The following is a 27,011-nucleotide window of genomic DNA, read 5'->3' as shown; positions in this document are numbered from 1 at the left end:
CCTGAGTCTCTTGATCTCTAATATCACATTGTTGTTTTCCTGGCAGGTATATGTAGGCTTTCAGGTGCAGCTAGACCTGACGGGTATCTTCATGCACGGCAAGATCCCCACGCTGAAGATCTCTCTCATCCAGATCTTCCGAGCTCACTTGTGGCAGAAGATCCATGAGAGCATCGTTATGGACCTATGTCAGGTGGACTGGAATTGAGGGCAGAGGGTGCTATAAAGAGTCAGCTCAAGTGGGCTGGAATCAAGGGGAGAGGGTGCTATAAAGAGTCAGCTCAGGTGGGCTGGAATCGCAGGGAGCGGGTGCTATAAAGAGTCAGCTCAGGTGGGCTGGAATCGAGGGGAGAGGGTGCTGTACAGAGTCAGCTCAGTTGGAATCGCGGGGAAAGGGTGCTGTACAGAGTCAGCTCAGCTTGCTCTTTTGCATATGGGAAATCCACCCTGGAAGCTCTGAGGATGACTCCTGTTGCCTCATTATCTTAATGTGCAAACTCTGATTTTAAGTGGGCTTCCTTAACAAGTCTTAATCTCTCCATCTTTTCGTTCAGGTGTTTGACCAGGAACTCGATGCACTGGAAATTGAGACGGTACAAAAGGAGACAATCCATCCCCGAAAGTCATATAAGATGAACTCTTCCTGTGCAGATATCCTGCTCTTTGCCTCCTATAAGTGGAATGTCTCCCGGCCCTCATTGCTGGCTGACTCCAAGTAAGTGCCTCAGGACCCAGCCCTAGGCAGCCAGGACACTTTCGTTTTCCTGTTCTTCTAGCCCTACAACTTTAGGAATTGTCGCTGTCTGCCTTTGTTTCAAACTTGGACTGGAGCCTGTCAACACCCTTAGTCAGATCTGCTGATTCTCTAGGGTCTTGCTGATCTGGAACAAGATGGTGTAGTGGGTGGGATGGTTTTGGGATTTAAGTGGTTCTGGTTCTGGGGACATTGGTTATGCCCATGGTTTCCTAGAAGCTTGAACCCTCTTCATCCTCAGGGATGTGATGGACAGCACCACCACCCAGAAATACTGGATTGACATCCAGTTGCGCTGGGGGGACTATGATTCCCACGACATTGAGCGCTACGCCCGGGCCAAGTTCTTGGACTACACCACGGACAACATGAGTATCTACCCTTCGCCCACAGGTGTACTCATCGCCATTGACCTGGCCTATAACTTACACAGGTGAGTTGAGGCTCAGGACCATGTGTTTTCAGGCCAGGCGTAGTGGCTCACATCTATAATCCCAGCACCTTTGGGAGGCCGAGGTGGGCAGATTGCCTGAGCTCAGGAGTTTGAGACCAGTCTGGGCAACATGGTGAAACCCTGTCTCTACTAAAATACAAAAAATTAGCTGGGCGTGGTGGTCCGCGCCTGTAGTCCCAGCTACTCAGAAGGCTGAGGCGGGAGAATTACTTGAACCCGGGAGGCGGAGCTTGCAGTGAACCAAGATTGCGCCACTGCACTCCAGCCTGGGCGACAGAGCGAGACTCCATCTCAAAGAAAAAAATAATAATAAATAAATAAATGGTCCATGTGTTTTCCATTAGCTCCATACTTTAATGTGGTCATACTTTTTTACTTTACCTGAGTGAGAGGAAGTGGCCCATTCCTCCTATGGGTCACTGATTCTCTTCTCCAGCCTGTATGTACACACGAGCAGAGTGTCGTCAGCCCGGGCAACAGTCTTTCTTCATCTGTAGAGTTGGCAGTTTGTCTTGTTTCTGGGGCTGTCAGCCTGGTCTTAACTTTTCTTGACCCTTTTATCCTCACAGTGCCTATGGAAACTGGTTCCCAGGCAGCAAGCCTCTCATACAACAGGCCATGGCCAAGATCATGAAGGCAAACCCTGCCCTGTATGTGTTACGTGAACGGATCCGCAAGGGGCTACAGCTCTATTCATCTGAGCCCACTGAGCCTTATTTGTCTTCTCAGAACTACGGTGAGCTCTTCTCCAACCAGATTATCTGGTTTGTGGATGACACCAACGTCTACAGAGTGACTATTCACAAGGTGAGTGTTAGCAGCAGTGTATGGGTGCGGGACTCTGTACATGGCTGTGGGAGAGTAATGGGCTAAGTGTGTACACATGGTGGGAAGAAGGCAGGATGGTGATGTGTAGGCCATGCTAACGAATGCAGTCCTTCTCTAGACCTTTGAAGGGAACTTGACAACCAAGCCCATCAATGGAGCCATCTTCATCTTCAACCCACGCACAGGGCAGCTGTTCCTCAAGATAATCCACACGTCCGTGTGGGCGGGACAGAAGCGTTTGGGGCAGGTGAGCAGGTTTAAAGATGAAGAGGCCCTAGAACCATGTTGCCTCTTATTCTTGGGGTGGACTTGGTAATATTTACTGGTTTGTTAGATGAAAGGCTGAGAACATCTCATTTGAACTTATCCCCAAAATTCCTTGGGAAGTATTCTGTGGGAGGTCCAAGAGTGTATGAGGTGCTTCGTTCCCTTCCAGCTGGTCTGTTTCCTGAATTTCTAACCTTGAATAGGGCTATCAAAAATCATTTTTCCAAAGGCAACGGATATTCTTTTTTTTTTTTTTTTTTTGAGCCGGAGTCTCGTTCTGTCGCCCAGGCTGGAGCACAGTGGCGCAATCTCGGTTCACTGCAAGCTCCGCCTCCCGGGTTCACGCCATTCTCCTGCCTCAGCCTCCCGAGTAGCTGGGACTACAGGCGCCTGCCACCACGCCCGGCTAATTTTTTTTGTATTTTTTAGTAGAGACAGGGTTTCAACATGTTAGCCAGGATGGTCTCAATCTCCTGACCTCGTGATCTGCCGGCTTCGGCCTCCCAAAGTGCTGGGATTACAGGTGTGAGCCACTGTGCCTGACCAGCAACACATATTCTTTTTTTTTTTTTTTTTTGAGACGGAGTCTTAACTCTGTTACCCAGGCTGGAGTGCAGCGGCGCGATCTTCTTGGCTCACTGCAAGCTCCACCTCCCAGGTTCACGCCATTCTCCTGCCTCAGCCTCCCGAATAGCTGGGACTACAGGCGCCCGCCACCACGCCTGGCTAAATTTTTTGTATTTTTAGTAGAGACGGGGTTTCACCGTGTTGGTCAGACTGGTCTCGATCTCCTGACCTCGTGATCTGCCTCCCACTTGGCCTCCCAAAGTGCTGGGATGACAGGCGTGAGCCACCGCACCCGGCCCAGCAACGCATATTCTTGAAACATCCACTTTGACCAAATCTCTTCTCTACCTCAGAACTCTTGCTGAATTAACTCTTCTTTAGCTTCCTAGACATTCAACATCTGGCTGGGCTGTTATCTGTCCAGCCAGTCTCTCTTCCTTTACATTTATAGCATGTTTCATCTTACATTCAGTCCAGGATCTTAGTAGCCCAGACCCCTGATGCTCATCTCCACATCTGTGTTTTGCTTGTATTTTTCTTTCTAGAATGAACTCCCCTCTTTGCTCTGTTAATCACAGTCCCTCCTTAAGACACATTTTTTTGTGCAGCTTTTTTCTGATCCTAGTAGCCTTAATTTCTTTTGTTCCTGAACTCTGTAAAACAGTATATAGTTTAGCACATACTCATGTGTCAGCTTGTGGTATTGTCTTGTTGAAAGGGGCTGTCAGCCTGCTCATTGGACAAGGCCATTTGATACTCTTTCTGCCTTCTAAGTGCCTAACATTTAACATCAGTGTTCAATAGAAACATAGTTGGACTATTTCAAAACTAGGATATTCTGTTCTAGTTGATCTGGCAGGGTAGAGACTAAATTTCCATTTTCTTCTCTCTTGCTTTTAAGTTGGCTAAGTGGAAGACAGCTGAGGAGGTGGCCGCCCTGATCCGATCTCTGCCTGTGGAAGAGCAGCCCAAGCAGATCATTGTCACCAGGAAGGGCATGCTGGACCCACTGGAGGTAAGAGGGTGGGGTGGGGTAGGAGAAAAGAGACCTTGAGACCTTTAGGTTGTTTCTCATCTTGGACTTGATCTTGTCTTAGGTGCACTTACTGGACTTCCCCAATATTGTCATCAAAGGATCGGAGCTCCAACTCCCTTTCCAGGCGTGTCTCAAGGTGGAAAAGTTTGGGGATCTCATCCTTAAAGCCACTGAGCCCCAGATGGTTCTCTTCAACCTCTATGACGACTGGCTCAAGACTATTTCATCTTACACGGTATGAACCTCGGGAAGAGAAGATCGCTGGAGGAGGAGCGGGTTTAGGGTTAGGAGAAGATCCTGTGTCTTAGGTTTTTGCCATTTTCACATTTTTAGCCTATAGATTGGGTGGGAACTCCGTTGACTTTCATGAGAGTTGAAGACCTTAAAGTTAAAAATCAACTCTTGGGGCTGGGCGTGGTGGCTCATGCCTGTAATCCCAGCACTTTGGGGGGCTGAGGTGGGTGAATCACCAGAGGTCAGGAGTTTGAGATCAGGCTGGCCAACATGACGAGACCCCATCTCTACTAAAAATACAACAAAATTAGCCGAGTGTGGTGGGATGCACCTGTAGTCCCAGCTACTCGGGAGGCTGAGGCACCAGAATCACTGGAACCCAGGAGGCAGAGGTTGCAGTGAGCCGAGATGGCACCATTGCACTCCAGCCTGGGCGACAGAGTGAGACTGTCTCAAAAAAAAAGGCCGGGCGCAGTGGCTCACGCCTGTAATCCCAGCACTTTGGGAGGCCGAGGCGGCGGATCATGAGGTCAGGAGATTGAGACCATCCTGGCTAACACAGTGAAACCCCATCTCTACTAAAAATACAAAAAATTAGCCGGGCATGGTGGCAGGTGCCTGTAATCCCAGCTATTCGGGAGACTGAGGCAGGAGAATGGTGTGAACCCGGGAGGCGGAGCTTGCAGTGAGCCGAGATCACGCCACTGCACTCCAGCCTGGGTGACAGAGCAAGACTCAGTCTCAAAAAAAAAAAAAAAAAAATTCTTGGGTTTCATGAAAGGTTAGGATTAAAGTGGGAGAGCCTCAAGCAGCTGACCTACCCCACTCTTCCAAATCTTTTCCCAGGCATTCTCCCGTCTCATCCTGATTCTGCGTGCCCTGCATGTGAACAATGATAGGGCAAAAGTGATCCTGAAGCCAGACAAGACTACTATTACAGAACCACACCACATCTGGCCCACTCTGACTGACGAAGAATGGATCAAGGTCGAGGTGCAGCTCAAGGATCTGATCTTGGCTGACTATGGCAAGAAAAACAAGTGAGCAGTGCTGGTGGGGAGACAGACAGGAGGTCTGTATACGGTTTTCTGGGGCTTGGGAGCACTTACGCTTAGAAGTTTCTCAAGAAGGCCAGGCGCGGTGGCTCATGCCTGTAATCCCAGCACTTTGGGAGGCCAGGGTACGTAGATCATTTGAGGTCAGGAGTTTGAAACTATCCTGGCCAACATGGTGAAACCCCGTCTCTACTAAAAATACAAAAATTAGCCGGGTGCAGTGGCAGTAACCTGTAATCCCAGCTACTCGGGAGGCTGAGGCAGGAGAATTGCTTGAACCTTGGGGGCAGAGGTTGCAGTGAGCCAAGATCGCGCCACTGCACTCCAGCCTGGGCGACAAGAGTGAGACTGTCTCCAAAAAAAAAAAAAAAAAAAAAGTTTCTCAAGAAATTATCTTGTTTTGGCCAGGCCTGAGTGCTCTTGCTAGTAATACTAGCGCTTGGCCGGGCGCGGTGACTCACGCCTATAATCCCAGCACTTTGGGAAGCTGAGGCAGGCGGATCACGAGGTCAGGAGATCGAGAACCATCCTGGCTAACACGGTGAAACCCCGTCTCTACTAAAAACACAAAAAATTAGCCAGGCGAGGTGGCGGGCACCTGTAGTCCCAGCTACTCAGGAGGCTGAGGCAGGAGAATGGCGTGAACCCAGGGTGCGGAGCCTGCAGTGAGCCGAGATTGCGCCACTGCACTCCAGCCTGGGTGACAGCGAGACTCTGTCTCAAAAAAAAAAAAAAAAAAAAAGTAATACTAGCACTTTGGGAGGCCAAGGTGGGAGGATTGCATGAGGCAGGAGTTGAAACCAGCCTGATCAACAACCAGACTGACCCCATCTCTACCAAAAAAAAATTTAAAGCAGATGTGGTACATGTCTGTAGTCCCAACTTCTTGGAGGCTGAGGCAGGAGGCTTGCTTGAGCCCGGGGGTTTGAGGCTGCAGCGAGCCATGATTATGCCACTGTACTCCAGCCTGGGTAACAGAGCGAGACCCTGTCTTGAAAACAAGGAAAGAAATTATCTTACAGAGTCTCATAGAAGAGAGATGCGGCAGTGTCTTCCAATAGTATGGGAAGCGTCTGTGTTTTAGGGCTTCAGTCTGACTCTTGGCCATTGTTTCTCACTGTTGCCATTTCGAACAGGGCATTTCTTTACTGTCCATACATGGTAAGAATTTTGAACATCCGAGACCCTAAGTATCCGAGACTGCTACCAACACACATACACCTTCCCTCGTCTCCCTGTCATCGTGGCAACCAAAATTATCCGTCCATAGGGTGACGGACGATACCACCTCTGATTAAGAACCAGTATTCTAGGGTTTCTGGGGTTTCCATTTCTGAGAACTGTTCCATGCCAGAGCATTGTTTTGGTCAAGGAAGCGTGGGGTTTATGGATGCTAAACAGTGGGAAGGGGCACACACAGTGTGCCGTCCCGCTTGGATCTGACGAATCTTGGAAGTGTTAGTGCACTTCCGTTTCACACTTCCTATAGAAGCAGCTCTTGCAGATTGTCTGGGGCGTGAGTATAGGCTGCCCTGTCCTACCAAGTTACACCCTTTCCATTGAGGCAAAAGTGACCAAAGGGAAGGGATCCTTGTAATATAACCCACACTATCCCCACAGTGTGAACGTGGCATCACTGACACAATCAGAAATTCGAGACATCATCCTGGGTATGGAGATCTCGGCACCGTCACAGCAGCGGCAGCAGATCGCTGAGATCGAGAAGCAGACCAAGGAACAGTCGCAGCTGACGGCAACACAGACTCGCACTGTCAACAAGCATGGCGATGAGATCATAACCTCCACCACCAGCAACTATGAGACCCAGACTTTCTCATCCAAGACTGAGTGGCGGGTCAGGTACTGTCGGGCAAGAGGGTGGGGATGGAAAGGCCGGCTGCATTACCCAAGGTGCTGGGCTGAGCGATGCTGACACTCCCTGCCTGTTTTTAGGGCCATCTCTGCTGCCAACCTGCACCTAAGGACCAATCACATCTATGTTTCATCTGACGACATCAAGGAGACTGGCTACACCTACATCCTTCCCAAGAACGTGCTTAAGAAGTTCATCTGCATATCTGACCTTCGGGCCCAAGTGAGTGAGTGGACTCAGCTAGGCCACAGTGTGTGCCCAACACATTTTGTGCCTAAAACTCAGACCTGAGATTGTCTGGAACTTGAGGTGCTGGTTTCAAGATTCATGGATGAGTAATTATACAAGGATAGCCAAAACAACGAGGAGGGTTTTGGTTCCATGAGATAGCAAAAGCTGTGGCAGCTGAGAGAAGGTAGTAAATGTAGTATTGGCCTGATAGTATTTGGAAGAGAACAGATATGGTCAGAAACAAATTCCTGACCAGGTGTGTGCGCTGGCTCACACCTGTAATCCCAACACTAGGCTGGGCGCAGTGGCTAATGCCTATAATCCCAGCACTTTGGGAGGCCAAGGTGGGTGGATCACCTGAGGTCAGGGGTTTGAGACCAGCCTGACCAATATGGTGAAACCCCGTCTCTACTAAAAATACAAAAAATTAGCCAGGCATGGTGGCATGCGCCTGTAGTTGCAGCTACTAGGGAGGCTGAGACAGGAGAATTGCTTGAACCTGGGAGGTGAGGTGGAGGTTGCAGTGAGCCAAGATCGCGTCACTACACTCCAGCCTGGGCAACAGAGCAAGACCCCGTCTAAAAAAACAAAACAAAAAAAAAAACATGCGGCTTTAGTCCCAGCTACTCAGGAGGCTGAGGTTGCTTGAACGCAAGCAGTGAGCTTTGATGACCCCACTGCACTCCAGGCTGGGCACAGTGGCTCATGACTGTAATCGCAGCACTGTGGGAGGCCGAGGTGGGCAGATCTCTTGAGCCCAGGAGTTTGAGACCAGCCTGGGCAACATGACGAAATGGTGTCCCTATTAAAAAAAAAAAAAAAAAAAAAAAGCCAGGCATGGTGGCACACACCTGTAATCTCAGCTACCCAGGAGGCTGAGGTGCGAGGATCACCTGATCCTGGAGGGTGGTGAGTGTAGTGAGCTGAGATCATGTCACTGCCTGCTAGCCTGGGTGACAGAGTGATACCCTGCTTCAAAAAAGAGAAAAGATGTATAACTTTACTAGTGTTTCAGGGATATTCATAGTTTATAAAACAACATTTTGGGCCAAGGTGGGTGGATCACTTGAGGTCAGGAGTTCAAGACCAGCGTGGCCAACGTGGCGAAACCCCGTCTCTATTACATATATGAAAATTAGCGGGGCGTGGTGGCATGTGCCTGTAGTCCCAGCTACTCGGGAAGCTGAGGCAGGAGAATTGCTTGAACCCAGGAGGCGGAGGTTGCAGTGACCTGAGATCACACCACTGCACTCCAGCCTTGCCGACAGAGTGAGACTCCATCTCAAACCCACTATTTAGTGGCTGTCAGGTTGGCAAATTTGAAAAGACTGTTAATATCCTGTGTGGGTGAGTTTATAGTAAACAGATCCTCTTACTTTGTTGTGATAATGTAAAATTTAAAATAGCACCAAGTGCTGGTTTTCCAGATGTTTTCAGCTTGTGAAAATACATTGAGCTGTGTGTATGCTCATTTGCTTATGAATACTATACTTAATAATCAGCTGGGGAGCTTGTGAGCAGTGCAGATTCCTAGACCCCACTCAGGAGATTCTGACATGGTAAGTCTGAGATGAGGTCCATGTTTAACATTTTGAACCAGCACCCCAGCTGATTCTGACACAGGAGGTTCTGATCACGTTTTAAGAAACTCTGTCCTCGTTCTTGGGGGAAGGAAGGAAACAGGGCTGGCAGCTCCAACTCTGAGCTGGTACTAAGAAGAGTTTTGGTTTCTGACCCCTTTGTCTCCAGATTGCAGGATACCTATATGGGGTGAGCCCACCAGATAACCCCCAGGTGAAGGAGATCCGCTGCATTGTGATGGTGCCGCAGTGGGGCACTCACCAGACCGTGCACCTGCCTGGCCAGCTGCCCCAGCATGAGTACCTCAAGGTAATGGGGAGTGATGGAGCCTGGGAGTGTGGAAAAGCTGATGCGATTCCTGTCTGTGGTTGGGATTCAGCTCTGTACTCCTCTTTACCTACAGGAGATGGAACCCTTAGGTTGGATCCACACTCAGCCCAATGAGTCCCCGCAGTTGTCACCCCAGGATGTCACCACCCACGCCAAGATCATGGCTGACAACCCATCTTGGGATGGCGAGAAGACCATTATCATCACATGCAGGTGGGCCTGGGCTCCTTGAGAGGAAGTATGGTGGGGCAGGGATTGCAGGCCAGGGCCCAGAACAGTGGCCTGAGCTGTTACTCTGTCCTCGTCCCTCCCCCAGCTTCACACCAGGCTCCTGCACACTGACGGCCTACAAGCTGACCCCCAGTGGCTATGAATGGGGCCGCCAGAACACAGACAAGGGCAACAACCCCAAGGGCTACCTGCCTTCACACTACGAGAGGGTGCAGATGCTGCTGTCGGACCGCTTCCTTGGCTTCTTCATGGTCCCTGCCCAGTCCTCGTGGAACTACAACTTTATGGGTAAGTGGGAGGAGCCTAGTGACATGGGGATAGCAGTAGGGATAAGGTGAGGCCATCACCCTTTGCACTTGGGGCCTGGCTGGCTTGGAGGTGGCGCAGGCTTCATGAGGCAGGAGCCCTGTTAACATTGGCTGTTTCCTTCTCCCCGAAGGTGTTCGGCATGACCCCAACATGAAATATGAGCTGCAGCTGGCGAACCCCAAAGAGTTCTACCACGAGGTGCACAGGCCCTCCCACTTCCTCAACTTTGCTCTCCTGCAGGAGGGGGAGGTTTACTCTGCGGATCGGGAGGACCTGTATGCCTAGCTGTTTCCCTGCCTCCTGCTTCAGCCTCCCGAGGCCGGAGCCTCAGCCCCTCCAGACAAGCCGCTGACATTCAGCAGTTTGGCCTCTTTCCCTCTGTCTGTGCTTGTGTTGTTGACATCCTGATGGCTTGTCATCCTGAATAAAATATAATAATAAATTTTGTATAAATAGGAGTTCAGGGGCTGGTTTGTTTTTTTTCCCCCCTGAACTCAAATTCTGGATTTAGGTCTAACAGGAGGCTGGACTGGAGCGGTTCACAGCAAGATGCTGGGCTCAGCTGTGAAGGGGGAGTATGAGGCCCCCTTCCTCTTCAGGGCTTTGGGGTAGATAGCCCCTGGACTCAGTGGATACCTGAGGCGGGGCTGGGCTTTCACACTCCGCTGCCTTGACCATATTTGCTGCTTTCTCTCCAAAACTACTTGAAAGCCCTCGCCTCCCTTCCACAGTTCTGGGAGCAGTTGTCCTTTCCCGGGTCTAGGAACTCTGTGGCTTGTGCTGAGCGGCTGTGGTAGCCCAGCCCTTTAAGCTTTGTGTGTCAGTCCTGGTCAGGAAAACAAGCACACAGGCAGGCAGTTTGTGTACAGCCGGGCGGAGGCCAGAGACCGGCCGCCTACCTGTCACCTCTCGCCTGGAGCGGGCCACTGCCAAGTTGGCCCCATGACTCCAAACGGGCGGAGCCTGGATTGGGCCTCTGGGGAGGGCTCCACTAAAGTGACCACTTGCAGCCCTGAGCCTCAGCTCTTGGACGCCTGGCTGGAAGTTGGCTGTCCTGTTTCCTGTGACCTTGGGGGTGGAAAGGACAGGGCCCAGGGGGCCTAGGGCACTATCTCCCTTCCCCACGCCTTCTCCCTTCCTCGTTCCTCCCCACCCTTATCGCTTCTACCCCGCCCACACCGCCCTAAACGGCTTGCTGGGGCGGAACTGTTTCGCTTTTCCCCGTCCCAGTTGAGGGTTGTGGGGGTGGGTGGCAGCCCTAAGCCTCTGGGAGACATGGAGCCCAGGAGGGCGGCGCCTGGGGCGCCTGGCTGGGGGTCTCGGGAGGCCGCGGGGTCGGGAATGGCCGCGGAGCTTGTGTACCATCTAGCCGGGGCCCTGGGCACTGAGCTGCAGGATCTGGCGCGCCGTTTCGGGCCGGAGGCGGCGGCCGGGCTGGTGCCGCTAGTGGTGCGGGCGCTGGAGCTCTTGGAACAGGCTGCCGTGGGGCCCGCCCCGGAATCGGTGAGTCATGCCCTCCCCTCGCCACCCACGGGGTCGGCAGGGCAGAAGCCTGAGACCCGGATCTCCCCAGCTGCAGGTGTCGGCGCAGCAGGCGGAGCAGGAGCTGCGGCGGCTGCGGGAGGAGAACGAGCGCCTCCGCAGGGAGCTGCGCGCGGGGCCACAGGGTAAGCGCAGCCCCGGCCAGGGCAGGGCGGGTGGCGACCGGCTCGGGTCCTCCCCTCCCTCCCGCGGGCCGCGCGCCGCCGCTAAGAACGCCCCTTCCTCAGAGGAGCGCGCGCTGCTGCGGCAGCTCAAGGAGGTCACGGACCGACAGCGGGACGAACTCCGGGCGCACAACCGCGACCTGCGGCAGCGCGGCCAGGAGAGCGAGGCGGTGAGGGCGGGGCGAGGGCGGGGCGAGGGCGGGGCGAGGGCGGGGCGAGGCAGGCGCCGGGCGGGGCTCCGGGGGCCCTCGGTGCCCCGCCCACCCCACCCTTTGCTCCGCTCCCAGTTGCAGGAGCAGCTGCAGCGCCTCCTGCTGGTGAACGCTGAGCTGCGGCACAAGCTGGCGGCCGTGCAGACCCAGCTGCGCGCCGCGCAGGACCGCGAGAGGGAGCGCCAGCAGCCTGGCGAAGCCGCGACTCCGCAGGCTAAAGAGCGAGCGCGGGGGCAGGCCGGGCGGCCCGGGCACCAGCACGGACAGGAGCCCGAATGGGCGACCGCCGGTGCAGGCGCCCCAGGGAACCCTGAGGACTCGGTGAGTGCCGTATGAGGGCAAGGACCCAGCCCGGGACTCGGCGTCCAGCGCTCGGTGGGCACTCGGGCAAGGTTTGCATGCTGCACAGCAGGTCGTCCAGGAAGCGGGGCGGTGGCAGACAGATCTGCGCCCCCGGCCGGCCTCGGCCCCCACTCTCAGCTGGAGCACTGCTTTGTTATCTGTTGGGGCACCCTTGTCCCCCAAGTCTCCCGGCCCGTCACTTCCTCTAGCATTCCCATGATGGCCCTGGGGCGGGGGAGCGCCAGCCGAGGCGACCCTCTGACCATGCCTGTCCTTCCAAAGGTGGAGGCTGCGCAGCAGCTGGGGCGCCCCTCGGAGGCAGGGCAGTGCCGCTTCAGTCGGGAGGAGTTTGAGCAGATCCTTCAGGAGCGGAATGAACTCAAAGCCAAAGTGTTCCTGCTCAAGGAGGAGCTGGCCTACTTCCAGCGGTGAGGACGCTGGGAAGCCGGGGGGCCTCCGATCACCCCACCTCATTCTCCAGTCAGTGACATGTCCACAGTGACATCTGCCAGGCCTGCGCTGGGAACTGGGAGGACGTGAATTGCACAGCCCTTGCCCTCCTGCAATGTCATCCAGACAGGGGAGAGGAACAGTACAAAGGGTCGCAGCTGCAGCAGCCAGGGAAGCTCTCCTAGGAGGGGGCCACGGGGCCACCTAAGCTAAGGTCTCAGGGTGTCAGCAAGGCAGAGCGCTTCAGGTGTTCAGGGAAGAGCTGCGTGTACAGGTACCAGGAGGGAGGCCTGCAGCTGGCATCTCCACTGCTGGCATCCCCATGGCTGGCATCACCAGGGCTGTCTCCCTCCCTGCCCCTGTTCTTTAGGGAGCTGCTCACAGAGCACCAGGTCCCCGGCCTTCTGCTCGAGGCCATGAAGGTGGCTGTCCGGAAGCAGCGGAAGAAGATCAAGGCCAAGATGTTAGGGACACCAGAGGAGGCAGAGAGCAGGTAGGTCCCTGCCTGCATTCCTACTGAGCCAGGCCTCCCTCCCTCATTCTGCTGAGCCTGATGACCCAGCCTGGTCACCCTCGGAGCCTATTTCTCAGACTGAGGCTGTCACCCCAACCCAGTCACCCCTTGAGCCTCCCTAGCCTGGCTGCTTCTAGGGCCTGCTGACCTGGTCTGGTGTGTCCCATGGCCGCTGTCCAGCCTGCGCCCTTCTCCCTGGATCTCACCACTCCCCTTGCCTTGCCTGCCGTCCATTCTGCCTGACAACGCTGCCTCTCCACATTCATTCTTCAAGTTCCTTTCTTGGCTGGGTCTGTTTATTCTTATGGGGGTGAAACTGTAGCCGCGGCTGTGTCAGGGCCTGCTGTGTGTCAAGCTATAAAATAAAGCCTTGGCAGGGCGCGGTGGCTCACGCCTGTAATCCCAGCACTTTGAGAGGCTGAGGTGGGCGGATCACCTGAGGTCAGGAGTTCGAGACCAACATGGTGAAACCCCGTCTCTACTAAAAATACAAAAATTAGCCGGGCGTGGTGGCGGGCGCCTGTAATCCCAGCTACTCAGGAGGCTGCGGCAGGAGAATCACTTGAACCTGGGAGGCAGAGGTTGCAGTGAGCTAAGATCGCGCCACTGTACTCCAGCCTTGGCGACAGAGTGAGACCCTGTCTCAAAAAAAAAAAAAATTAAAAATTAAAGCCTCGACATCCTGCATCTCCCCAGGGTTGCCTTCTCTCCAGCCCCGGGGGCCCTGCAGTCCCTCCATCCCCCCTGCTGGAGTCCTGTTGTCCCTCAGGGCCTTGATCAGTGGCCCTCACTACTCCTCTCTCCTCTGTCTCAGTGGCGATGAGGATGGCTCATGGCTCCTGCTCTCCGATGATAAGGGAGACCATCCCCCAACCCCGGAGTCCAAAATACAGAGTTTGTATGTTGGGGGAAGGGGAAGAGCCCTGGCTGGTCCTTCTCAGGATCCCCTTTCCTGCTTCTCTGCCCGTCACCCTGCTGTGTTTGGCTCTAAGCACACCCTCCCCTCCTGCTTCTCTGGCCCTTTCTCCCCCCTCTTCCCTTTTCTCACCACCCGCTGCCCTCACCCAGATCCTTGACCTCTCTGGCTTCCTGGCCCAAAGTGCCTCTGGCTGTCTCTCTCCAGCTTTGGCCTGTGGTATCGGGGTAAAGCTGAATCCTCTGAGGATGAGACCAGCAGCCCTGCACCCAGCAAGCTAGGGGGAGAAGAGGCCCAACCACAGTCTCCAGCTCCTGATCCGCCCTGTTCTGCCCTCCACGAACACCTTTTTCTGGGGGCCTCAGCCGCCCCAGAAGCCTGACTTAGGGGTCTGGCTGTGGAAGGATGTGTGGCCTCAAATGAGGACAGGGCTCCCGCCTTCACAGCCCACGCCAGGGGTCTGCCCTGCACCAGGGCAGGATGGGGGCTCAGCCCGTCTCCCTCTCTACGTCTCTGTACCGAGCCTCTGGGGCCAGATATAAGAGTGCCTCTCTGAGTCTCAGTTTCCCCATCCGTGAAATGAGAGCTGACTGCCTAGCTCCCAGGGCTTTGTGCAGACAGCCTGAGCTCGTGTAATAAAGAACTGCCCGTAATACACAGAAACTGTTCCTCGCCTGTCTGTCCACATCCGTGCTGCCTCCCAACCCTGCCAGGAGCGGAGGCAGGCTGAGGGGTCCTCTCGGGTCTCCTTGCTCAGTCACTGGGTGCGGTGGCTTCTTGCAGCTCAGGCCTCGCTTTCGGAGTGTGGTTTGATGGAAAGCCGTGGCTCCCACCCTCACTCCACCCCCTTCCCTGGCCCCGGCACCCAGGGACCTGCAACTTCATTCTTCTGGCCCTTCCAGGCCCAGGCTAGTCCGCCCTGCCATTGCCTTCCTTTGCCTTTCTTTTTTTGAGTGTCAGTCTTTCCAGCCACCCCCTCCCTCTCAGGGAGGTGCCTCATGGCAGCCCGCCCCTCCGGCCTGGTTTCCTCAGGAAAAGCCCTGAGAGGAAGCAGGGAGGGGGTTGGGAGCTGTGGGGGCCAGATGAACCCGAGCCTTCCCACCGAGCTGGCTGCTATGGGGCTGGGGCTGCTGCTCCCGCTGCTGCTGCTCTGGACTCAGGGGACTCAGGGGTCCAAGCTGGACCCCAATGGGCAGCACGTCTGTGTGGCCAGCAGGTGGGTCTCGTGGGAGTGTGATGCGGGTGGCTGAACCGGTGTTGAGGCCGTTAGGGGAAGGAGGAGACTAGGAAGGGGGCTTAGGCCGAAAGGAAGGGGCTGCTGATGGCGGTCTGGCAGGTAGTGGCTAGCCACAGCAGATGGTGGAAGGGTCAGGGAAGGAGAGGGGAGGGGCTGGGGACCCTAGCTGTAAAGATCCGCTAGGCCTCCCCAGGGGGCTAAGGCAGCCTCCCCCTCTTCAGCCAGAGAGAGTGATCCACCTTGCTCGGGGCCAGGCTGCACCCCCCACCATGTCCGGCTGACCCCTTTTTGCCCCACAGCCCCTCTGCTGAGCTGCAGTGCTGCGCAGGCTGGAGACAGAAGGATCAAGAATGCACCATCCGTGAGTAGCCAGGACAGACCCTCAGCCAAGGAGAAGGGAGGCCGTAGCCCAGTGACAACCCTTCCTTCCTACTCCCCGGGGCCTGCCCCTCCTGATACCAGGAGCCAGGGTTTCTCCTGTGATGCCCCCCAGGCCTGAAGGGGCACCTCATGAGGAGGCATGGCCCCTGCAGCCAGTGAGAGGGCAGGGGTGTCCCCTGGTCCAGCTCCCGTCTTTCCAACCTGGGTGGGGTGTCTTTCAGCCATCTGTGAGGGGCCGGACGCCTGCCAGAAAGACGAGGTGTGTGTGAAGCCGGGCCTCTGTCGATGCAAGCCTGGATTCTTTGGGGCCCACTGCAGCTCCCGTGAGTCTCAAGGGCCAGATGAAGTTGCTGGGCAGAGCTGGGTATGGGGGCAGTGGTGTGGGAGCAGGCAAGGCAGGTAGCCATGCAGCCTCAGGACAGCAGGGCCAGAATCCCTCCCAGCTTCACTGAGGAATTGTGGTCCAGAGACAGGAAGTGACACACACTCCTGGGAGATGGCCTGAGTCACTGGGTTTTTACCTACGTCCACAAAGCGCTGCCCACCTGAGCATCTTCCTCTTCCACTTCTCAGAAAACCTGTGATTCCCCTTCATTGCAAAATGAGTGTATTCCTTGTCTTTCCCACATATGCCTTATACATGGGCAGTGGATGGAAGGGGGCCCCTGGCTGGGCTCTCTGCCCTCTCTGGCAGAAACAGAGGGAAGGGAAAGGGGTTGGGAAGCAGGAGAGCCAGAGGGTGGGTACCAGGAATCAAGGAATCCCTAGGGGAAAGGTGGCTTCTCCTGACACCCTGGCGGGCAGTATCCAGGCCTGAGATCGGGAGGAAGCCAGCTCTCCTCCAGCCCAGCAGAGATCCATCTCGGCAGGGAAGAGCAGGCATGGAGGAAGGCCCACCAACCTCGGTGCCACACTCTGGGCAAGTCCCCTGCCCACTCAGGATCTCTGAGTGTGTTCTGGAATGTGAAGTGGCAGGCTGAGCCTCCCACTAATGGCTAAGGGTTTTCTGTAGGTCAGAGCGGAGCAGGAAGTGAGTGTTGCCCAGGACAGGCTGCCGGATGTTCTGAGGGTCTGTCCCCAGCTCTTGGAGGGTGGGCCCAGCGCCCCTTTTCCTTGCGGAAGGGCACGCAGGGTAAGGGTCTGCGCGCGGCCCTGAGCCCACTGACCCCTCCCGTCCCCACCCCCGCAGGCTGCCCGGGCCAGTACTGGGGCCCCGACTGCCGTGAGAGCTGCCCCTGCCACCCGCACGGCCAGTGTGAGCCATCCACGGGCGCGTGCCAGTGCCAGGCCGACCGCTGGGGCGCCCGCTGCGAGTTCCCGTGCGCCTGCGGCCCCCACGGGCGCTGCGACCCCGCGACCGGCGTGTGCCACTGCGAACCCGGCTGGTGGTCGTCCACGTGCCGCCGCCCGTGCCAGTGCAACCCCGCGGCGGCGCGCTGCGAGCAGGCCACGGGCGCCTGCATGTGCAAGCCGGGCTGGTGGGGGCGCCGCTGCAGCTTCCGCTGCGCCTGCCACGACTCCCCGTGCGAGCAGGACTCGGGCCGCTGCGCCTGCCGGCCGGGCTGGTGGGGTCCCGAATGCCGGCAGCAGTGCGAGTGTGTGCGGGGCCGCTGCAGCGCCGCCTCCGGCGAGTGCACCTGCCCGCCCGGCTTCCGCGGAGCGCGCTGCGAGCTGCCCTGCCCGGCAGGCAGCCACGGGGTGCGGTGCGCACACAGGTGAGCGGGCGGGGCGCAGCGGAGACAGGTGGCCGGGGCAGGGCGCCGGGAGGAGGGGCCAGGGCTTCGCGGTGCTCCTCTCAACATACCAAACAGAGGGACGAGAAGGGGGAAAAGACGGCTAGGCGTCGTGGGTCACGCCTGTAATCTCAGCACTTTGGGAGGCTGAGGCGGGTGCATCACCTGAGGTCAGGAGTTGGAGACCAGCCTGGCCAACATGCTGAAACCTTGTCTCTACTAAAAACACAAAAATTAGCCGGGCCGCGCCTAAGTCCCAGGTACTCGGTAGGCTGAGACAGGAGAATCGCTTGAGCCCTGGAGGCGGAGGTTGCAGTGAGCCGAGGTCGCACCACTGCACTCCAGCCTGGGCCAGAGAGCAAGACTCCGTCTCAAACAAAACAAAACAGAAACTTTAAAAACCCTTTGTTGCCCCAGGTCCAGCCCCACCTGCTCATTTCATCGATTACTGCTGTGCAAAATATACTAGCACTGCTAGCAAGCCATATGTAGATAATAAGTGGATCGAGTGACAAAGGGTCCTGGGCAAGGTCCCTTTAGGGCTCAGTGGCTTTCAAACTTTGACCGGCTGCACTCACAATAAGAAATTTCATCCCTGGCTGGGCGCGGTGGCTCACGCTTGTAATCCCAGCACTTTGGGAGGCCGAGGCGGGCGGATCACCTGAGGTCAGGAGTTCGAGACCAGCCTGGCCAACATGGTGAAACCCCGTCTCTACTAAAAATACAAAAATTAGCCGGGCGAGGGGGCGGGCGCCTGTAGTCCCAGCTACTCCAGAGGCTGAGACAGGAGAATGGTGTGAACCCGGGAGGCAGAGCTTGCAGTGAGCCAAGATTGCGCCATTGCACTCCATCCAGCCTGGGCGACAGAGCGAGACTCCATCTCAAAGAAAATAATAATAAAATAAAATAAAAAATAAAAATGCTGGTCAGGATCAGCTAAATGGCTTTTATGAACTGCCTTTCTTCTCCCCTACTAATGGGTCTGACCCAAGTATATGATCCCAGCTAGTTAAGCATCTGAGGGAGAAACTTCAGGTAACTGTTAGGCATCAATGGGAAATCAAGATATGGCAAATGTGAAATTATACTGGTGACAACAGTGGTCTCCAACCTTTTGGCACCAGGGACTGGTTTCGTGGCAGACAATTTTTCTATTATTACACTGTAATCTATAATGAAATAATTATATGGCTCACCATAATATAGAATCAGTGGGAACCCTGAGCTTGTTTTCCCGCAGCTTGACGGTCCCATCTGGGGGTGATGGGAGACAGTGACAGATCATCAGGCATTAGATCCTTATCCTGGACCCTCCCGTGCGCAGTTCACAATAGGACTGGCGCTCCTATGAGAATCTAAGGCCGCTGCTGATCTGGCTGGCAGCGGAGCTCAGGCGGTTAGGCTCCCCCGCCACTCATCTCTACGCTGCCGCGCAGTTCCTAACACGCCACGGACTAGTACCAGTCCATGGCCCAGGGTTTGAGGACCCCTGGGTGAAAACACTTTACATTTTTTGCATTTCGTATGATGGGGTAGAAGACACTACTGAGTCCCATTCATGCTAGACCCGGGGGCGGCTCAGTGTGGAAGAAGGAAAAGTGAAAAGAGCAGGAGGGAAGGCCTGGCAGACCTGGCAAATGGGACTCAGAGCTTGGTGGCTACTCGCCTGCCCTGGCTGGGCTGCTGGCTCCTGATGACCCTGGGACCCAGGGAAAGATGGTCACAGAGCAGACGCCTCAAAGGAAAGGGATGGGATCCTGTAAGAGCCTTCATTTGTCTTCATTGTACAACGTGGGGAAACTGAGGCTCAAACCTGCCTGAGTGACCCAAGTGGGACCCGAACACTCTCCAGGGCCCCCGAAGGCCTGCGTGGAGTACAGGGGTTGGAGGCGGTGGGCGCTCCATCCATCCACCCCCACTGCTCCCACGAAGCCCTTCTCTTCCCAGCTGTGGCCACTGCAAACACAATGAGCCGTGCTCTCCAGACACAGGCAGCTGTGAGTCCTGCGAGCCAGGCTGGAACGGGACCCAGTGCCAGCAGCCCTGCCTGCCTGGCACCTTTGGCGAGAGCTGTGAACAGCGGTGTCCTCACTGCCGACATGGGGAGGCCTGTGAGCCAGATACTGGCCACTGTCAGCGCTGTGATCCTGGCTGGCTGGGGCCCAGGTGAGGGCCCCATTCTGTTCAGGGTGGGGTACACCTCCCCCCAGGACCCTCAGCTCAGCGGCTCTCTCTGAGAACACCACCCCTACCCAACACAAGGGTTCATGTGGCCCCAGGGGCCTCCCTCCTGTTGAAGACTGGGGGAGAGCAATGGGTTCTGGGGGGGCCTGGGCAGGATCCCAGCTCCCTCCCCTCTGAGGCTTCCTGCCCTCCTCCCCCCTCCAGGGACTCGTAGTCTGTCACCTGCTGGATTTGGCCCCAAGTTCAAGGCCCTATTTGCACCTGAGCTTCACTGCTGAGGAGTGGCCAGTTGGGTCCCTGAGTCCAGGAGCCTGGGGCGGAGGAGTGGGGCCCCACGGTGGGGGCCAGGCCTGCCTTGCTCTCCCCTTCCCCGAGTCTTGCCTCACCCCAGGTGTGAAGACCCCTGCCCTGCTGGCACCTTTGGGGAAGACTGTGGCTCTACCTGTCCCACCTGTGTTCAGGGGGCCTGTGATGCTGTGACAGGGGACTGTGTCTGCAGTGCCGGCTACTGGGGGCCCAGGTGAGGACGGGGATCCCGGGGGCAGGAGAGTGCCAGGGGCCTAGGTCAGGCCTCTGTGCAGCATTTCCTGAACTTCCCTGGACAGTGCCCAGAAATCTCCCTGCCCGTCTCCTGCCTGCCTCCCCCACTTCACCCAGCCCTCAGCCTGCCTCTCCATGTTACTCCATAGCTGCAACGCCTCCTGCCCAGCCGGCTTCCATGGAAACAACTGCTCAGTTCCTTGTGAATGCTCAGAGGGACACTGCCACCCCATCTCTGGGTCCTGCCAGCCAGGTGAGGCGGAAGAAGGTTATAGGGTGCAGTAGCCAGGGAAAGGCGGGCCCTTCACATGGGCTCCAGGGCAAGTTCCTCACCAGGGAGTCTGGGCCCACTTCAGAGACATTCTTTTTTTCTTTTTTCTTAAGACGAGGTCTTGCTCTGTCACCCAGGCTAGAGTGCAGTGGCGTGATCTCAGCTCACTGCAACCTCCGCCTGCCAGGTTCAAGCCATTCTCCCATCTCAGCCTCTCGAGTAGCTGGGATTACAGGCGCGCACCTCCATGCCTGGCTCATTTTTGTATTTTTAGTAGAGATGGGGTTTCGCCATGTTGGCCAGGCTGGTCTCGAACTCCTGACCTCAGGTGATCCGCCCACCTCGGCCTCCCAAAGTGCTGGGATTACAGGTGTGAGCCAGTGCGCCCGGCCCAGAGACATTCTTTATACCTGAGCTCTGTGTGGATGCTCTGGGGCCCCCTGAAGATGTGACCGAGCCCCCGCCCCTGCGAAACCAGGCTAGAGCTGTGAAATGGGCAGCGGGGTGGCTGGACACTGACATGGCCTCAGGGGCAAGAACCTGTGGAATGGGCCACAGAACGTGTGGAGGGGACACGCCAGCAGAGGGGCTGCCCAGAGGCAGGGAGAGACCCCCAGGAAGAAGCTTCTGGGTAGCAAGCAACTCAGAGCAAAGACAGGATGTGTCGGAGACAGGAAGGCCTGAGTATCCCCTGTCTCCGGCTCCCCCAGGCTCTCGAAGTCGGGACACCGCCCTCATCGTGGGCAGCCTTGTGCCTCTGCTGCTGCTCTTCCTGGGCCTCGCCTGCTGTGCGTGCTGCTGCTGGGCCACCCGGTCAGACCTCAAGGACAGGTGAACGCCAGCCCGTCCCTTCCCCACACAGCGCAGGCCACGGGGTGGGAACAGGGGGGCATCTGGTTTCCTTGTGGGGTGGGGAGGGCTGACCTTGTCGCCCACGTGGGTCAGAGGTGTTGGGGGTGGGGAGGGCTGACCTTGTCGCCCACGTGGGTCAGAGGTGTTGGGGGTGGGGGGGGCTGACCTTGTCGCCCACGTGGGTCAGAGGTGATGGGGGTGGGGAGGGCTGACCTTGTCGCCCACGTGGGTCAGAGGTGATGGGGGTGGGGAGGGCTGACCTTGTCGCCCACGTGGGTCAGAGGTGTTGGGGGTGGGGGGGGCTGACCTTGTCGCCCACGTGGGTCAGAGGTGTTGGGGGTGGGGGGGGCTGACCTTGTCGCCCACGTGGGTCAGAGGTGTTGGGGGTGGGGGGGGCTGACCTTGTCGCCCACGTGGGTCAGAGGTGTTGGGGGTGGGGGGGGCTGACCTTGTCGCCCACGTGGGTCAGAGGTGTTGGGGGTGGGGAGGGCTGACCTTGTCGCCCACGTGGGTCAGAGGTGTTGGGGGTAGTTGGCAATGGCCGTGGCCTGGAGACACTGGAGACACCGGGTCAGCTGCCTGCCCTCCTCGGAAGCCTTCGATGAGGAAGTTTCTGAGTTGCGTGGGCACCAGGCTGGCGAACCGGAGCCTGCAGCGGGAGGCAGAGAGCTGACACCGGCGGGGACCAGAGGAGGAGGGCTGGGAGCACCGAAAGAGCAGCCCGGCTCTGGGCCAGGAGGGAAGGAGTCCAGGCCTCAGATGGCCCACAAAGGAAAGTGACATCAATGTCTGTGCAGTGGTTTAGCAGAGAATGTAGCTGCCTGAGAGACGGAGAGGGGAGGAAGGGTTGGGTTGGTGGGGCCCGCGCAGGGGGCTTACGCAGAGCTTTGTTCCTTTATGAAACCTCTTCATATTCCAGGCTCCTTTGAGACTCCCAACAGCGTGGAGGTTTGCAACAGGGAGTGTGGGGCTGGAAGAATTATCGTCCTCAATTCCCAGAGGACATTGAGGCCCAAGGTGATCTAGTTGGTTGCTGACACACAGGAAGCCCCTCTCCACCTTTTTGGACTCTTTATCTGGTGCTCTCTTACTAGTTCCTGCCCTAGTCCAACAGCACGTCCTCCTCTGTGCTTGTGCGGCATTCACAGATGAGCAGATACAGTTGCCGCTGGCCCAGGGCATAGAGCCCAGGGTGGCAAGAAGCCCCTCGCAGGGACACGAGGACAGGTGCAAAGGCTGTTGGAGAAACGGTGAAGAGTGGAGCAGTCTCCTCCACATGTGGGGGTAGAGCAGAGTGGGAACAAGGGAGGCTTCCTGGAGGGGGTGTCATTTGAGACAGGTGGGCCGGGTGCAGTGGCTCACGCCTGTAATAATCCCAGCACTTTGGGAGGCTGAGGCGAGCGGATCACCTGAGGTCAGGAGTTCAAGACGAGCCTGGCCAGCATGGTGAAACCCCGTCTCTACTAAAAATACAAAATTAGCCGGGTGTGGTGGTGCATGCCTGTAATCCCAGCTACTCGGGAGGCTGAGGCAGGAGAATCACTTGAATCCAGGAGGCGAAGGTTGCAGTGAGCCAAGATCGCACCACTGCACTCCAGCCTGGGCAACAAGAGTGAGACTCTGTCTCAAAAATAAAGAGAGAGAGAGAGAGACAGGTGAGCTGGGGCTCAGCTAGGATGATAATAACAAAGACCTGCCAGGTCCTGCAAAAAGCTCAGATAGATGACAGATAGATGGATAGATAGAGATAGATAGATAGGTAGATAGATAGATAGGATCTGTTTTACAGATGTGGAAACTGAGGCCTAGGGAGGTGAAGTCTGAACCAGAGTTGTTACTCAGGGCTGGCTGACTCTAGAGCCACACTTGGTTCTGTGGCAGGCCTGAATCTTGGGCTCAGTCATTTGGATTTTATTCTGCAGTCAATAGAGAGCCACTGAAGCTACTGAAGTAGAGGCAGTCACCCTGTCACACCCTGCCAAGGTGACCCGGGTCACCGTGGGTCTTATGTACTGACCACTGTCCTTACCCTCCTCCCTCAGGCCAGCCAGAGATGGAGCTACCGTGTCCAGGATGAAGCTGCAGGTCTGGGGGACATTGACCAGCTTGGGCTCCACGCTGCCCTGCCGTTCCTTCAGCTCCCACAAGCTACCCTGGGTGACAGGTCAGTGGGCGCTGGGGGCCGGGGTCTGGGATTGGACAAGGCTTTGCATCAGGTCCTGCAGGCGCCTGATCTGGAGTCTCTACAGTCTCACATCACGATCCGGAGGTCCCCTTCAACCACAGCTTCATCGAGCCGCCCTCTGCCGGCTGGGCCTCTGATGACTCCTTCTCATCCGATCCTGAGTCTGGAGAGGCAGATGAGGTTCCTGCCTACTGTGTGCCACCCCAAGAAGGTAGCCCCCCAACAGCCCACATAGCCCCTGAGCAGCCCCGCCCACCACAACCCCCTCTTTAGTCCTCCAGCAAACAGTTATTTATTTATTTATTTATTTTTTGAGACTGGGTCTTGCTTTTTCACCAGGCTGGAGTGCAGTGGTGGGATCTCAGCTCACTGCAACCTCCGCCTCCCGGGTTCAAGCGATTCCCCTGCCTCAGCCTGCCAAATAGCTGGGATTACAGGCATGCGCCACCACACATGGCTAATTTTTGTATTTTAGTAGAGACTGGGTTTCACTGTGATAGCCAGGATGATCTCGATCTCCTGACCTCGTGATCCACCCGCCTCAGCCTCCCAGAGTGCTGGGATTACAGGCGTGAGCCACCGCGCCCGGCCAGCAAACAGTTAAGGGCCCATTCTGTGTTAGTCACTGTTCTTGGCTCCCGGCATGCAAGAGATGACAAGACAGATTCCTATCCTCACCAGGCTTAGAGTCAGATGGGCGGCCATCAGACAATGACAGGACACAGTGATATGTGTTTCCATGGGGGACATACAAGTCGGGGCTCATTCGCTAGCCATGAGGTGACTGGGGTCAAGGAAGATGTGTGTGGTATCCCTGTCAAGTCTAGCAGAATCAGTAGGAGTTAGCCAGGTAAAAGTCAGGGAGAGGAGGGAATGGTGTTTCAGGAAGATGGAACAGCATACACAAAGGCCCAGAGGTGAGAGGGATGTGGCTGTGTGCCATCGAAAGAGTTTTAGCTTGGTTAGAGTGTGACAGTATTTCGAAGTAGGGAGAGGTGCTGAGAAAACAGTATAGAGAGACCAGGTGTTGTGACTCACACCTGTGATCCCAGCACTTTGGGAGGCTGAGGCGGGAGGATTGCTTGAGGCCAGGGGTTTGATACCAGTCTGGCCAACATAGTGAGACCCCATCTCTACAAAAGTTAAAAAAAAAAAAAAAAGAGTGTAGAAGTACCAGTGTCTACCTGAATTGGTCCTTCTGCCTCTCTCCTCATCCTTGCCCTCTTCCTTGCCCTATTTTTGAGGCCTCCTGGAAGATGCTGAGCTGTGGGTAGGATGCATTGGGGTGGCCAGTTCCGCTCCAGCCAAGCTCTTCTGTCTCCTCTGCCAGGGATGGTCCCTGTGGCCCAGGCAGGGTCATCAGAGGCCAGCCTGGCTGGAGGTGCTTTCCCGCCCCCTGAGGACGCCTCCACGCCATTCGCCATCCCGCGCACCTCCAGCCTAGCTCGGGCCAAGCGGCCATCGGTCTCCTTCGCTGAAGGTACCAAGTTTGCGCCACAGAGTCGCCGAAGCTCAGGGGAGCTCTCCAGCCCGCTCCGAAAGCCCAAGAGGCTCTCCCGGGGGGCACAGTCGGGTCCTGAGGGCCGGGAAGCCGAAGAGTCCACAGGCCCAGAGGAAGCAGAAGCACACGAGTCCTTTCCGGCGGCTGCCAGTCCCGGGGATTCAGCCACTGGCCACCGGCGGCCCCCACTTGGTGGCCGGACAGTGGCTGAGCACGTGGAAGCCATTGAGGGCAGTGTCCAGGAGAGCTCAGGCCCTGTGACCACCATCTACATGCTGGCGGGGACGCCCCGGGGATCCGAAGGCCCTGCCCGCTCTGTCTTCCGTCATTTTGGTAGCTTTCAGAAAGGCCAGGCAGAACCCAAGGTCAAGAGGGCCATCCCTAAGCCTCCACGCCAGGCCCTGCATCGGAAAAAGGGCAGCCCTGGCCTGGCCTCTGGCTCTGTCAGCCAGAGCCCCAACTCAGCCCCAAAAGCTGGGCTTCCTGGGGCCACAGGGCCTATGGCAGTCAGACCAGAGGAAGCGGTCCAGGGGCTGGGGGCTGGCACGGAGAGTTCAGGGAGAGCCCAGGAGCCAATCTCTGGGGGTGGCTCCCCAGAACAGGATCACCAGAAGCCGGCTGAAGAGGAAAGGCAGGAGGAACCTGAGTATGAGAATGTTGTACCCATCTCCAGGCCACCAGAACCCTGATGACCTTGAATTTGGGGAGTGGGGAGACTGGATGGGACCGGAACTGCCCATGGACTAGACTGTGCTGTGTGCTGGAAAATTATCCCAGGGCCAGGACAGACAAACCAGAGCCTCTGCGCCTCGACAGGGAAAAGGCAAGGCTTCCAGGCCAGTTGGCCCAGGCCCCTGGCGGTGCTCCCGGAGGGGCCCAGGAAGGCCTGGGCAGAGACCCTGCAGGATGGGGTCAGGAAGGGTTGCCTGCAGGGACTTTTCCTCTGCTGTCCTGGACCCTGTGTGCCTCATAAGGGCTATTGTTTATTTCATGTGCAAAACATTTTTCTGAAATGGCAAACAACCTACATGTTTGCTGATAAAAGATTGGCTAAACAAATTTTTTTTTTTTTTTTTTTTTTGAGACGGAGTCTTGCTCTGTCCCCCAGGCTTGAGTGCAGTGGCGCGATCTTGGCTCACGGAAAGTTCCACCTCCAGGGTTCATGCCCTTCTCCTGCCTCAGCCTCCCGAGTAGCTGGGACTACAGGCGCCCGCCACCACACCCAGCTAATTTTTTTGTATTTTTAATAGAGACAGGGTTTCACCATGTTAGCCAGGATGGTCTCGATCTCCTGACCTCGTGATCCACCTGCCTTGGCCTCCCAAAGTGCTGGGATGACAGGTGTGAGCCACCGCGCCTGGCCTATGAACTTTTTAAAAAGGATGTATGTGTATAAAAACAGATTCAAAGGAAAGGCACTAAATGGTATTTTCCTCTGGAAGATGAGATTGTAGGTGATATTTATTTTCTTCTGGAACTTTTCTATAGTTTGCAAATTTTCTACAGTGAACATTCTTTTTTACTTTTGTTACTAGATTGAATTTGATAAAGTATAATAAAAAGCAATGATCTTTGTTAAAAAAATAAAAAGTACTAACATTACAGACATATATAAAGTAAAATGGAGATTTCCCTTCTCCCCGGAGGCGTCTGTGGGTCGAGAGAGAGTTACAATCTACTTTTCCCTGGCAGCTTTTTGGTCTTGTTTGAATTCTTTGCTCACATATTACCTAGTCAGAAAAGAAAAGGGGCAACCCTCCCCTGCAGCTTTATTTTTTTTTTTAAGATGGAGTCTCAGTCTGTTACCCAGGCTGGAGTGCAGTGGCGTGATCTCGGCTCACTGCAACCTCTGCCTCCCGGATTCAAGCAACTCTCCTGCCTCAGCCTCCTGAGTGGCTGGGATTACAAGCGCCTGCCACCACGCCCGGCTAATTTTTGTATTTTTTGGTGGAGACAGGGTTTCACCATGTTGGCCAGGCTGGTCTTGAACTCCCAACCTCAAGGGCTCCACCGCCTCGGCCTCCCAGAGTGTTGGCATTATAGGCATGAGCCACCGTGCCCAGCCAGGGGCAGCCCCTTCTATCTCAGTGCTCAGAGAATGTCATCAACAGTTGAGATGCTTTCTTTCAGATGTTTTTCTGTGTACATGTCAACAAATATTTTAAACAAAAACAAAATTTTAGCATACTAAGCATACTGTTCCTCAGCTTCTTCTTTTTTTTCTTTTTGAGACGAAG

At 56.0% G+C, this 27,011-nt stretch overlaps 3 protein-coding genes across 6 annotated transcripts in view; all 3 read left to right on the top strand.

Annotated features, from left to right (window-relative positions):
* Window positions 1-10,208, top strand: part of PRPF8 (pre-mRNA processing factor 8) — a 34,394-nt gene extending 24,186 nt beyond the window's left edge. Inside the window, exons 30-43 of the mRNA XM_054459736.2 lie at window positions 47-193; window positions 555-715; window positions 996-1,187; window positions 1,778-2,015; window positions 2,155-2,283; window positions 3,772-3,885; window positions 3,968-4,141; window positions 4,987-5,180; window positions 6,816-7,055; window positions 7,149-7,290; window positions 9,049-9,189; window positions 9,284-9,423; window positions 9,527-9,729; window positions 9,881-10,208. Of these exons, the coding sequence (XP_054315711.1) occupies window positions 47-193; window positions 555-715; window positions 996-1,187; window positions 1,778-2,015; window positions 2,155-2,283; window positions 3,772-3,885; window positions 3,968-4,141; window positions 4,987-5,180; window positions 6,816-7,055; window positions 7,149-7,290; window positions 9,049-9,189; window positions 9,284-9,423; window positions 9,527-9,729; window positions 9,881-10,035 (2,370 nt within the window). The 3' untranslated portion in view covers window positions 10,036-10,208. The remainder of the gene's footprint in view (window positions 1-46; window positions 194-554; window positions 716-995; window positions 1,188-1,777; window positions 2,016-2,154; window positions 2,284-3,771; window positions 3,886-3,967; window positions 4,142-4,986; window positions 5,181-6,815; window positions 7,056-7,148; window positions 7,291-9,048; window positions 9,190-9,283; window positions 9,424-9,526; window positions 9,730-9,880) is intronic.
* Window positions 10,209-10,574: 366 nt separating this feature from the next.
* On the top strand, window positions 10,575-14,553 carry RILP (Rab interacting lysosomal protein). Of its 3 annotated transcripts, XM_054459740.2 has the most exons (8): window positions 10,575-11,253; window positions 11,324-11,417; window positions 11,520-11,626; window positions 11,744-11,989; window positions 12,293-12,438; window positions 12,831-12,953; window positions 13,789-13,872; window positions 14,098-14,553. In XM_054459740.2, exons 1-8 carry the CDS (start codon window positions 11,026-11,028, stop codon window positions 14,270-14,272), a joined length of 1,203 nt encoding a protein of 400 aa, XP_054315715.2. In that variant the 5' UTR covers window positions 10,575-11,025; the 3' UTR covers window positions 14,273-14,553. The 3 variants fall into 3 exon arrangements, with proteins under 3 accessions (XP_054315715.2, XP_054315716.2, XP_054315717.2); XM_054459741.2 differs by having other exon boundaries at window positions 10,600-11,253; window positions 13,789-14,553; XM_054459742.2 differs by lacking the exon at window positions 13,789-13,872 and having other exon boundaries at window positions 10,629-11,253.
* Window positions 14,554-14,692: 139 nt separating this feature from the next.
* On the top strand, window positions 14,693-26,965 carry SCARF1 (scavenger receptor class F member 1). Of its 2 annotated transcripts, none has more exons than XM_054459737.2 (11): window positions 14,693-15,106; window positions 15,427-15,488; window positions 15,730-15,831; window positions 16,698-17,223; window positions 19,189-19,407; window positions 19,817-19,945; window positions 20,115-20,218; window positions 20,947-21,067; window positions 23,131-23,252; window positions 23,338-23,484; window positions 24,604-26,965. In XM_054459737.2, the coding sequence occupies exons 1-11, from the start codon at window positions 14,889-14,891 to the stop codon at window positions 25,461-25,463; spliced, it is 2,610 nt and encodes an 869-aa protein (XP_054315712.2). In that variant the 5' UTR covers window positions 14,693-14,888; the 3' UTR covers window positions 25,464-26,965. The 2 variants fall into 2 exon arrangements, with proteins under 2 accessions (XP_054315712.2, XP_054315714.1); XM_054459739.2 differs by having other exon boundaries at window positions 23,375-23,484; window positions 24,604-26,376.
* The last annotated feature ends 46 nt before the right edge of the window (window positions 26,966-27,011 follow it).

This window comes from Pongo pygmaeus, chromosome 19, assembly GCF_028885625.2.
Source record: "Pongo pygmaeus isolate AG05252 chromosome 19, NHGRI_mPonPyg2-v2.0_pri, whole genome shotgun sequence".
NCBI classification, from domain to species: Eukaryota; Metazoa; Chordata; class Mammalia; order Primates; family Hominidae; genus Pongo; species Pongo pygmaeus.
This window is presented reverse-complemented; position numbering and strand designations above follow the sequence as displayed.